Source organism: Ostrea edulis, chromosome 1 (genome assembly GCF_947568905.1).
Source record: "Ostrea edulis chromosome 1, xbOstEdul1.1, whole genome shotgun sequence".
NCBI classification, from domain to species: Eukaryota; Metazoa; Mollusca; class Bivalvia; order Ostreida; family Ostreidae; genus Ostrea; species Ostrea edulis.
Genome location: NC_079164.1, coordinates 102,498,626 through 102,511,162, shown reverse-complemented (window position 1 = coordinate 102,511,162; position 12,537 = coordinate 102,498,626). Strand labels below are relative to the sequence as shown.

At 35.8% G+C, this 12,537-nt stretch overlaps 1 protein-coding gene across 1 annotated transcript; it reads right to left on the bottom strand.

Annotated features, from left to right (window-relative positions):
- Positions 1 to 9,320: 9,320 nt before the first annotated feature.
- Positions 9,321 to 10,819, bottom strand: LOC125664795 (craniofacial development protein 2-like). The gene is made up of 2 exons (XM_048897601.2): positions 10,506 to 10,819; positions 9,321 to 10,386 (listed from the first exon to the last, which is right to left on the bottom strand). The coding sequence occupies exons 1-2, from the start codon at positions 10,817 to 10,819 to the stop codon at positions 9,321 to 9,323; spliced, it is 1,380 nt and encodes a 459-aa protein (XP_048753558.2).
- Between the last annotated feature and the right edge of the window lie 1,718 nt (positions 10,820 to 12,537).

The following is a 12,537-nucleotide window of genomic DNA, read 5'->3' as shown; positions in this document are numbered from 1 at the left end:
AGTGAAGTAATACATGGCAGCACCTTATCCCATGCTCTTAAAATTTCTGTTTGACACACACTCATGACATCCACTCAAACATTACAGAGTGCAGCAAAATCCCATTGTAATAGGGGATTCAAAATGGATAACTGGTACAAAATATGGTACATACTATTCGAAAAGGATAATGAATTTGACATATTGATGTTTTGGAAAAGGAAATTCTGACATCGGGGCTCTAAGAGTTTTCAAACATTGTCATTTGATAAAAGTGTTCTACATTTTTAAAAATAGAGATTAATATGTCTTTACATACATAGGTGAGAAAGTTTCCATTATTCCTAGCCGAGACATACCATGTATGCGCAAAAAATTCATAAACAAATATCAAAATACTCACGTAGAAAATGTGGACCTTACCGTCATCAAGCGCAGCGAAACACTCCATTTCGAGATTTTCGCCGACGAAAGCTCGGTAACAGTAATGAATAAGGTACACTCATTTTGTATCTATTTTGTGACTTTCTTTATTAAAAGGAACAGTTCTCTAATGTGTAACGTGCAATTACTACGTAATTCAATAACTTGAAGCATGAAGCAGTTTCACTTTGCCACCGGATATAAGAAATTTTATTTCGTATTCCGATCCCGATCGAAAGTTGTTGACTGGTAATGACGTGTTTTAATTCAATATACATGTAACATCAAGCATTTTTTATATCACATTAAAAAAAAAACCAAATATATACACATACACAATGTTGTAGAGTTATTTCTTGTAAATTTTCTGAGGTTTCGCACCATATTCGATATTTCGCGCCACGGTGTCAATAGGTCTTGTGTGCAGTTGTCGTTCGTTTCCCTATCAATGTTTATAGGTGACGCTGCGCTACAAACGACAATTTTCAACCTTATCTTTTATTTTTCTATGTCTATCAGTATCAATTTGATCGAAATCTTGTATTCAAATTGATTTGAATACAATATCACTGCATTTACTTACATGTTAATTATCAAAATTAGATTAATTCAGAAAAGTTACATGGATTATTTAATGGCGGATGTTTATAAAAGTTTATGTTGATTTACCTAGGAGTAAATCAGCTGACACAGAACCCCCGCTGACGACCACTATACAAATCAATACAAATTACTGCGCAGAAAAGTGCGTGATGACCCAGGGAGATTGAACATAGTTCAACTCCCAAAAATTCATTTATTATCAAACTTGATTATTAAACTTTACTACAAATTCATTAATTATCAGATGCCCTTGTAGACGGGTATGACTTTTCACATTCGCATGTAAATCTTTGATCCCCTATTGTGGCCCCACCCTAACCCCCAAGGCTCATGATTTTTTACAAATTTAAATCTTCACTTTCTCAGAAAGCTTTCATGTAAAACTTATACGGTACCAATTTTGATGCACCAGTTGCGCATTTCGACAAATAATGTCTCTTCAGTGATGATCAACCGAAATGTTTGAAATCCGAAATAACTATGAAGTTTTAGAGCTAAATATAGCCAAAATCAGCGTGTAAATTTCAGCTTTTCTGACCCAGTGGTTCTTGAAACGATTTTTAAATGACCCCATCCTACTTTTGCATTTTTGTGATTATCTCCCCTTTGAGAGGGTTATGATCTTTCATTTGAACAAAACTTGAATCCCTTTCACCTAAGGATGATTTGTATCAAATTTTATTGAAATCGGCCAAATGGTTCTGGAAAAGATTTTCCCATATACATGTATCTGCATGTAAAACTTTGATTCCCTCTCGTAGTTCCACCCTACCCCGGGGGCCATAATCTGTTCAAATTTTAATTCACTCTATATCGGGAAACTTTCACTTGAATCTCCACTCTTATGGCCCGGTGATTCTTGAGAAGAAGATTTCTAAAGATTTTCTCTATATATGTTCGCATGTAAAACTTTGATCCGCTATTGTGGCCCCATGCTACCCCCAAGGATCACTATTTTAACAAATGTGAATCTCCACATGTCAGGAAGCTTTCAGGTAAATTGTAGCTTTTCGGGTCCAGTGGTTCTCGAGAAGATTTTTATTTATTTGCCTAACAAGAATATCCCTACCAAAATCAGTTTTTGTATTAAAAAAAACGACAAAGGGTCATTATTCTACGGGGTCATTTTTCCACAATTCACACGGAGAAAAATTACCCCAAGGTAATCCCCAAAGAATTTCTACAAAAAAGTGGGTCATTTTTCTACGTGCCGCTTAAAAATGACACCGGGTCAATACATGTATTCTACGGGAGTCACAGTTACATCGACCTTTGAAAGCCCTCCGTGTCACACGGAGTATACAATAAAAATTATTGTATTCTCTGAATATAATGTACAGTACATTTTCTTCCAAAATACAATTAGAATATTCATTATCTCATTCTGAACAATAAAATCTATTTCCATGGGCAATTTTAAATTGTTTGAATGAGGTGATTTCGTGTTACAACTTCATTTTGGCAATTTTCAAATTCTTTGTAACTGGTGGAGTAGTTAATATTGATATTAATTGCCGTTGGTCTTAGTAGGAGAGGTGTGATTTGTTGGTCTGTTTAAGTGAGAGTAACAGTAACAAGGTTTCGCCTCGACTCAAGGGTGGGTGGCTTAATTTACAACAATTATTCCTTTGTAGCCCTCGTGAATTTCAGCGTCTTTTTGAAAATGTGCTATTGTACACATTACACAAAGCGACGAGTTTTCTTCAGGAAAAGATAAAGCACCGCTAATTATATGTTAATTTTATGTAAGGCGCCGAACTGTTCAAATCAAAACGGAATCAGTCGGTCAACAATGATACATGTTACATGCACATATGTACATTATGTAACAACGACAATTCTTTTGTGCTAGCATCAAATTACATGCAGTTACCCCACGTGAAGTCTTCCTTTTCATAAAGATCCCCAAAGAATTTCAACAGAAAGGGAATTCCACTCATTATAAACAGCTAGTGCACATGGATTTTTAAAGATTCGACGTTTATATACAGGTAAAATGTAATTTTAGAGTGTTTCTTGCACATTTAATAATTTGTTGTAATTTTACCTAAAAATGTCTTAAGATAATTTGGACAAATTCTGGTTCATTTTATCCATTGTTTTTCGGTCCTACTAAACAGAGTAAGATATAGTACTTTAGAGTACGCTGGTAAAAATTCATAATTTATTGCAATTTAACCACTGCTTTTAGCTCACCTGAGCTTTTCTGATCGCCTGTTGTCCGTCAGTCTGTCTGTAAACGTTTTACATTTTCGACTTCTCCAGAACCACTGGGCCAATTATAATGTAAAACTTATACGGTACCAATTTTGATGCACCAGATGCGCATGGGGCCACAGAAGTGGGTATCAAAATTTTACAAACAAATATACATGTATAGGGAAAATCATTAAAAATCTTCTAAAAAGTCACTGGGCCAGAAAATTTTATATTTTCATGAAAGCTTCCTGATATAGTGCAGATTCAAGTTTGTAAAAATCATTGTCCCCCGGGAGTAGGTTGGGGCCAAAATATGGATTAGAGTTTTACATTCGAATATATAGGGAAAATCTTTAGATATGAGCCAAAGTGACTCAGGTGAGCGATGTGGCCCATCGGCCTCTTGTTATTCGTCTTGTTTTTCGCCTTATGTGAAGCGGTTCCCAACCTGTTTCCAAATAAAGAGATCCTCTCGATGATAATAAAGTTTATCCTGTAACCATTCTTGCCACAGTTTGAAATTTTTCTAATTTTGCAGATTCGATTTGATTTCTACATCCTCCCTATGCACTGGTGGAGTAAACTCTATATATTTATCTTTTTCATGTTTTTGATAATTCAAAATTTCAATAGTTTGAGAATTAGTGATTAAGAATCCAAGACTTTAGAAAATCATATTGAATAATGCAATATATGAAAATAGTTTAATCACATGAAAATTTCTGAGATATTTTTCAAGAACTTGTTTATTCAATTTTCGGATTGCATAACCGATTTGGATATAAGAATAACAAATGAATTAGAAATGAGAGAAAATAGATGAAAAATACAGGAAGTCAGTACCATACACTACTAGAATACCATATACTTTGAGTCGAAATATCTTGAGAACTTGAACAATTACCTTTAAGATTATTTACTTTTTAGCAGTTTTGAGGTTCCTGTTATTAGAGACAAGATATTTTAGCGATTAAAATAATGGGGTTTATCCATTTTGGATAAACCTGGTTATTTTGTGCAGGTCATATTCAACGATCCATAACTCTTACTAATGTTATTTAATTTAGATCGGGTTCAGTATACTAAATTTGCCTTCCTTTCATTTGCGCATGTCATCTAGATTGTTCCTTTCCATTTCATAGTTTGACAGAAGCAGACGCTCAATTTTTCAATTCCCACTCTCCCTCCCAGTACCTAAACTTTAGTATATGTAAAACTTATACGGTACCAATTTTGATGCACCAGATGCGCATTTCGACAAATAATGTCTCTTCAGTGATGCTCAACCGAAATGTTTGAAATCCGAAATAACTATGAAGTTTTAGAGCTAAATATAGCCAAAAACAGCGTGCCAAACAAGTGGAGCCAAATTCGTCCAAGGATAAGAGCTATGCATGAGGGAGATAATCCTTAATTTTGAAATGAATTTCTAAATTTTTAAACAGCAATTAAATATACATCCGTATTTTCAAGCTAGTAACGAAGTACTTAGCTACTGGGCTGTAGAGACCCTCGGGGACTAACAGTCCACCAGCAGAGGCCTCGACCCAGTTAATGCTCAATTTCACCCTCGAGCCACGTCTTTTCTTTAAACTAAGACATTGTACGTCAATCATATAATTATAGTTCCAGTTGTCGCTTTTGGTTTGTTAATTTCTCTTTTCAGCGTCATGGCTTGGACCACTTGGCTTCTGTTGTGTGGAAGAGTTTGGAAACAGCGTTTCGAGGTTTAGGGCTCAATATATGTCACCGTGTTCGGTGATGGACGATGAGCATAATTTTGCATAGATTGCTGTCTCCAGGGGAGTACTGTTTTTCCAGGATCCCTGGATCAAGATGGCACTTCTATTGCTGAATGTTTATGCTGCCAAACATGTCTCATCGGCGCATACATCTGTTCATCATTTGTAATTTCTGACGTATTTTATTTCTATTAAATGTCCATGACAAGCACACCAAAACACATTTTTGCTTATTCATTTGTTATCAACTTGTACCTTTGTTTAAGGGTATTTTTGATCAAAATGTCTTCTGTCATGGTTTATATTGAAACTGTTCCGAAATACTGAACAAATTAGAACAATTAGAGAACTATTTGAATATATGAGGTCTATGAAAATGAGAAATATTTTAAAGATTAGAATAGCTAGGAATTATTTGAATATTGAGAACTTTCAAGAGTTTAATAAATTTTTATTGATATTACATGACTGAATGTTAGATTATTGACAAGTTGACCTTACATGTATATTTGAAATAATTTGAAAAAGAAAATATACAGTAACAAAGACGACTAACACACTCTGGCTGAATCAAGAAATTTGATGAAAACTTTTATTAATGATTTTTCAAGTATACGATTTTATGATTGAGAACTGTAATACTTCAGCAATTAGAATATACGATATATTTTGTTATCTGAGAGTAAAAAGAATTGATAACTATTTCAAACACATGAGGCATATTTGATATATCTTTCGAGAACTTCATAAATCTATTATAATTCATTTTGGAATAACATGACCGAGAACAATTTGAAGATTAAAAATCCATATGAGAATATTTGAAGCACACTATGCAAGACTCATCTGAAAGATCTTTTGAAACTGAAACAGTATATAAATGTGATATTCTTTTGTCCAATCTACACATACCGATACACAATAAAATCCTACTTATTAGGTAATTCGATCATGAAATAAAAAAGTTTATTATCTTAACCTGTAATAAGAAAATTAAAACATCTGTTTCTTCTGAGTTTGATATTTAATTTTTTTTAATCACACTGCATGCTAGAATCATATGGCCATTTCAAAACGGTTAGGCAACATACTTTAATGAAAAGGTGAAGATAACGAACAGTGATCAATCCCATACCTCCTATAAGTAATACAAAAGAGAGAGTTGGGCAAACACGGACACCTGGATATAAAAGAGGTGGGATCAGGTGCCCAGTAGGAGCAAGCATCCCCTGTCGACCGATCACACTCGCAGTGAGTCCTATATCTTGATCAGGTAAACGGAGTAATCCGTAGTCAAACATAAATGTGTAAAGAATGGTCTAACAACTGGTATGAAACACGTCAGGCAGCATTTGACCCATGGCAGTTGTATATTATTATTATCATTATCTGGTATATCCAGTGGTCTGTGTTTGCCCAACTCTCTATTTTGTACTGCTTACAGGAGTTATGAAATTCATTATTGTTTGTTATATTTGCCTTTCATACCATTCTCCATTTTACAAGGTGATCATTTTTATGAAATATATTCCCAATAAGCTCAAGAGGAAAACAGTGCACGGATATGAGATTCATGTTCCTTTTATTCTTTCATGAATAAAGAAACTGCTCATTTACAAGGCATGGTCATCATTCAGTTTTATAAACTGCATTTTTAAACTATATAATAAAAATAATAAAAAATATCCTAGAGTTCCTCATTGACAATATCTTCGTGGTCTTTGGTGATCAGGTCTTCCAACAGTCTGTTGGAATTCCCATGGGCACGAACTGTGCTCCTTTGTTAGCTGACCTGTTTTTATATTCATATGAAGCAGAATTTATTCAAAAACTTCTACGTGAGAAGAAAAAATCTCTCGCTGTGACCTTCAATTCGACTTTTAGATATATCGATGACGTTTTGTCTATTAACAATGATAGCTTTCATTCATATGTCGATTTGATATATCCCTGTGAGCTCGAAATAAAAGACACCACAGAGTCGTCCACTTCTGTTTCATACTTAGTTATTTTATTGAAAGTAGACATTAACGGCAAACTAACAAATCAACTGTATGACAAACGGGATGATTTCAGCTTCTCCATCGTCAACTTCCCACATTTATGTAGCAATATTCCATTATCACCAGCATATGGTGTTTATATATCTCAACTGATTCGATATGCAAGAGCTTGTTCTGTGTATAGTCAGTTTTTAAATTGAGGTAAGCTACTGACAAAAAAGTTGATGGTACAGGGATTTCAACAGTCTCGATTGAAGTCAGCATTTCGCAAATTCTATGGTCGTTATAACGATCTAGTTCGTCAATACAACCTCGCATTGGGTCAAATGCTGTCTGACGTGTTTCATACCGATTGTCAAGCCGTTCTTGGCACACTGATTTTGACTGCGGATAACTCCGTTTACCTGATCGGGATATGGGGCTCACGGCGGGTGTGACCGGTCAACAGGGGATGCTTACTCCTCCTAGGCACCTGATCCCACCTCTGGTGTGTCCAGGGGTCCGTGTTTGCCCAACTATCTATTTTGTATTGCTTGTAGGAGTTATGAGATTGATCACTGTTCGTTATCTTCACCTTGCATGTAAGTGTTTCTTCTTTTGGATTTAATAAACTATACATGAATTCGTGTATCTTGTTTTACCATTATTGAATTAATATTTAAAAAAAACTCAATTCCCATTAAATAATTGCTCATTCAGACAGTTACAATCTCTGTACTTTTTTAAGGTCACCTTTGCAAACCCATGCCACCGTCTATCAGTACTTTGATTTAAAGGACAGCACCTTCTTCATTTAATGTGAAAACTACCCTGAAATAGCAAAAGTTAGAGTATAGTGGCGGACACGTTTTGGCGAATCTAAGCCAGTTTTCTTTTTCCTTTTTAGTGACAACTTAGGATAATACGATATGAAGTAAATTCTTTCTTTTTAATGCTTGATTTTGATCTTATAGAAGAAATTAGTTTTGATAATCTTTTGATAAATAAAATATGCCTTTTTGTTCTTCTATCCGTGATCTTGGCACCAAGAACGAGGCATTATATCAATATAGACGCTTAGGTCTACAACCAGTCGCTTCTACTGTTCGTCTCCATGTTATCTTAGGCCTTCCTCTCTTTCGTTTCCCCTCAGGTGTCCAAAACAGGGCTGTTCTTGAGATGTTATCCTTGTCTTTACGAAGAACATGGCCTATCCATTTCCATCGTATCTTTGTTATGATCATGACCATGTCTTCTTGTTGACATCTGTTGAGAAGGTCTTCATTTGATATCTTCTGTGGCCAGAAGATTCTTAAGATCTTCTTGAAGGCTGTTCTTGCTTTGCAGAGTCTTAGTTGGATATCTGCCTCTGCACCACCATATGTGCTTACCACGCTGCCAAGGTATGTAAAAGTGTTGGTATTAGGCAGTTCTTGTTCGCCTAACATGACTGGTGATGGTCTACTGATGTTCAATGTCATGATTTCTGTCGTCTTGACGTTGATGTTCAATCCAATTTGTCCTGCATAATGTTGTAGTCTGTTGGTTTTCTCTTGCATGTGCTGATGCGTGTGAGAGAGCATGGCAATGTCATCGTCGAAGTCTAGATCTTCTAGTGTTGAGTGTATACCCCATCTAATGCCTCTGTTGGAATCTGATGTTGTCTGACGCTTTACCCAGTCAATGCCGATGATAAAGTGTTAAGGACATAACACAGCCTAGATGGACGCCTGTTTTTACTTGGAAGTGTAGATCACCGCTACCAACTGTACACTTGAAGTTGTTGTAGAAACTCTTTATTAGCTGTATAAGGTGTTGTGGCACTCCATAAGATCTAACAATTCTCCATAGGCTTTCTCTGTGGATGGTATCAAATGCTTTCTCGAAGTCAACAAAATTGATGTAGAGTTTTCTTTGCCATTCATAACATTGTTCAATGATATTGCGTAGTGTAAATGTTTGCTTTGTGCATCCTCTACCTGGGCGAACACCTGCTCGTTCGTTTCGCAATAAGCTGTCAGTCGCATTTGATATTCGCTTAATGATTATTTTGGCCATTATCTTGCTTGGGATAGAGAGCAATGTAATTCCACGCCAGTTGTTGCAATCACTTCGTGGCCCCTTTTTGGAATTCTGATGATGGTGCCTTTATTCCATTCTTCTGGTAATATTGTTTCTTTCCAGATTTCATGAAAGATGGGATGCAGGATGTTTGCTGCTAGTACTGGGTCTGTTTTGAAAAGTTCTCAATTTAGATTGTCACAGCCTGGTGCTTTTCCATTCTTTAAACTCTTGATGGCAGCTATAATTTCAGATTTATTTGATGGTTCTATGCTAATATCAAGATCTTCATCAGTTTCCTGGATTTCTGGTTCTTGAAGAGAAGGTCTATTCAGTTTTCTTGAAAATGTTCTGTCCAGCGTATCTCTTGTTCTTTTTCTGGTGTTAATAGTTTCCCTTGTTTGTCTTTGATAGGTACATTTGAGGATGTATTGCTCTTACCACAGATAGTCTTTGTAATTTTGTATAGGTTGTCTTGTTCACCTTTATTTGCTGCTTCCTCTGCTTTTGATGCCAACTTATCCATGTATGATCTTTTATCTGTTCGGGTAATTTTCTTCACATCCCGTTGTATTTCACTATATTCAAGTTGTAACCTTTCTTTCAGTCGAGATGATTTAGCCTCATTCATTTTCTTTTTTATATCTCTTCCTGCACTGATTTTTGCCCATGTGTCAGGTGTTATCCAGTCCTTGGTTTTCTGTTGTTGTCTAAAACCAATACATTTCCCCCTGCATTTTCTGTATATGTCGGCCACTCTTTCCCATTTTTTATCAATGGAGTCTCTTTCATCTAGTTCTGGTAGGTTTTGAAGTGCTTGAAATCTGTTCTTGACTTGGATGGATAATTCTTTCTTGACTCTGGTATCTTTGAGCCTATCAATATCGAAATGTCTAACTGTTGTTTTCACTTGCTTAGTCCCTCGAAGTTTGAGTTTGATAAGAGCAGTTACTAAATGGTGGTCACTCTCTATATCAGCACCTCTTTTAACTCTTACATCTAGCAGAGAACGTCTCCAGGTTCCGTTTATCATGATGTGGTCTATCTGGTTCTTGTCTCTAAGGTTGGGAGAATACCCGGTAAGTTTATGGATGTCACGATGTGGGAAAAGGGTACCTCCTATGACATAGTTATTTGTGGTACAGAACTCTGCTAATCTTTTACCATTTTCATTCATGCAGCCACAACCATGTTTTTCCATTGCTCTATCATAATGCATGTTGCTGGATCCAACTTTAACATTCATGTCTCCCATAATAATTTTGATGTCATGTTGTGGTGTTCTGTCCAATTCATTCTGAAGTTGTTCGTAAAATGCATCTTTAGACTCTACGCTGCTATCGTTAGTTGGGCATAACACTGGAGCAACGTCATGTTGATTTGTTTTCCTCTCAATCCTGCAATAATCAATCTGCTGTTTACTGGTTTCCACTCCATTAATGTCTTTTCAATTCCTTTCTTCAAAATAAAGGCTACTCCTTCATGATGTTTTCCATCTTATCTCCCAGAGTATAACACTGTCTTTCCTGTTGTTGTTCTTATCTTGCCAGATTCTGTCCATCTGCTTTCACTGATGCCTAAGATGTGTAGCTTGTAACGCTGCATTTCTGCTGTTATCTGTGCTAGTTTCCCTGCAGCATATATTGTTCTTACATTCCAAAAACCAATTCGGATTTTTGTCTTGGCCGTGTTGAGGGCCTCCCTTGTCGTGTTGGTAGCTTCCTCGTGGCTTTCACTACCATCAGTCATACTTGTTCCCATATTGGTACTTGGAAGACTCTCTTCCACAGTTATAGATAAGTTCCTCGTTGCTGTTTCTGTAACAATCATTTTCTAACAAGTCTGGGTTGTTAGCCCTGAGCTCAGCCCCCTAGACCTGGAGGACTGGTGGTTTTCTGTCGGGGTTATTCCATCCCTTAGCCACATATTCCAGATATTTGAAGGCGACAGAGACTCGCCTTACGCCACTGTCACTCAGCTACAAGTATTTCCAGGGCCACCAACGACGAGGTGTGACATGCTACTTTGCTGGCAGAACCTATTTGAGACGGTAGGCATTTCTCGGTATTTAGCAAGAGATGCCTAGTGGCATCAGCAACTCTCACCGAGACCATAACCAGCACTTTTGACCCTATAGTTTTGACTAGTCCCATATTTATCATTTTATGAAGATTTATAATAATATTACGTCAATGAAGGACACTCCTCCCAAGTCCAACGATCTGATACATCAATAAATTTTTACATACGATATTCATCTGTATATATTTTCAGTGTATTTTTTCCGTCACTGTTACGACTTTTTGTAATAATTTATTAACAGTTACTTATATGTACAAACACATGGATAAACACAAAAAAAGTTTTTATTTTGGTTCAACATGTTTTGTGATGACACAGATCTTGAAAGTGAGTTATAAATCAAAAACTGTCTAATACATGTATGTCAGATATCGAATGGCTCGGTGCTGTTCTGGGAAATTTGCGCCTTATAACTTTAAAGTTAAAACATTTTACCGAAATTAGGTTGTACACTACTCGACATTGTCCAAGAAATCAGGCCACTGTTTACAATATATAGCAGTTTTTCTTTTTGTCATTCGTGTAGTGCATTATGTTTTCGATTATTGTGTTTGATGTGAAGAAACGACGTGTATTCATAATTTTGCCCAGGAATTGTCGCACTGGACAAAAACTACCATTATAAACACATTTTCAATACTGAGTTTCAATTTTGAAATTATGAACGACCATTTGTATTTCACTATATTCAAGTTGTAACCTTTTGTCTTTGGTCAACTATTCGGCATGACGTATTACAAATTTATGCATTCATAAAATCATTATCTAATTTTTCAATACAGAGAGAGATTATTCGTGTTGCATAAGGAACATTTAATTTGGAGCTTCAAGTGACTTCCTAATAATTCCTAATAATCAAATTATATTTACTGTATTTGATGAAAGGTGAAAATAACGAACAGTGATCAATCTCATAACTCCTATAAGCAATACAAAGCAGATAGTTGGGCAAACACGGACCCCTGGACACACCAGAGGTGGGATCAGGTGCCCGGGAGGAGAAAGCATATCAATAAATATAACATTACTAATGCATGTAATTATTTTTTAAAAAAAATCTTCAATTCATTTGAATTAAAGATATCGTTAATCCAATTCGTGTGCGCAACAATTCAAACACGCATTAAAAATGTCCTTCCTCTATGTCATATCATTTAATTGTGATTTCCCGCGCTTTCGCGGAATTTCTTCTAGTTTAATGTAAACTTACATAGAAAACATTTGTAGCAGGGATCAGTAAATTGTTTGAACGATTGCTAAATTTTAGAGCACAGTAACCTATTGTATAAAAAAGTAGATTTTGTTATGCAATTGCTTCTCTAGTGGTAAATTGTATTTTGTACATAATTAATTCCGAGTTTTCTGATTGTCTGAGATGTAAAATTCACTTCTACGTGTCTTGGAGGTGAACGTAACGTTTTATTTTTTCATCTTCGGACAAAAAATATATTGGGTATTCCCAACTT

Bases quoted from the DNA above. Each gene is read 5' to 3' on its own strand.
- LOC125664795 (XM_048897601.2), bottom strand. From the start codon at position 10,819: ATGATTGTTACAGAAACAGCAACGAGGAACTTATCTATAACTGTGGAA. The intron at 10,387-10,505 runs GTTATACTCTGG...TGATTATTGCAG, and splicing joins ACAACAACAGGAAAGACAGT to GATTGAGAGGAAAACAAATC.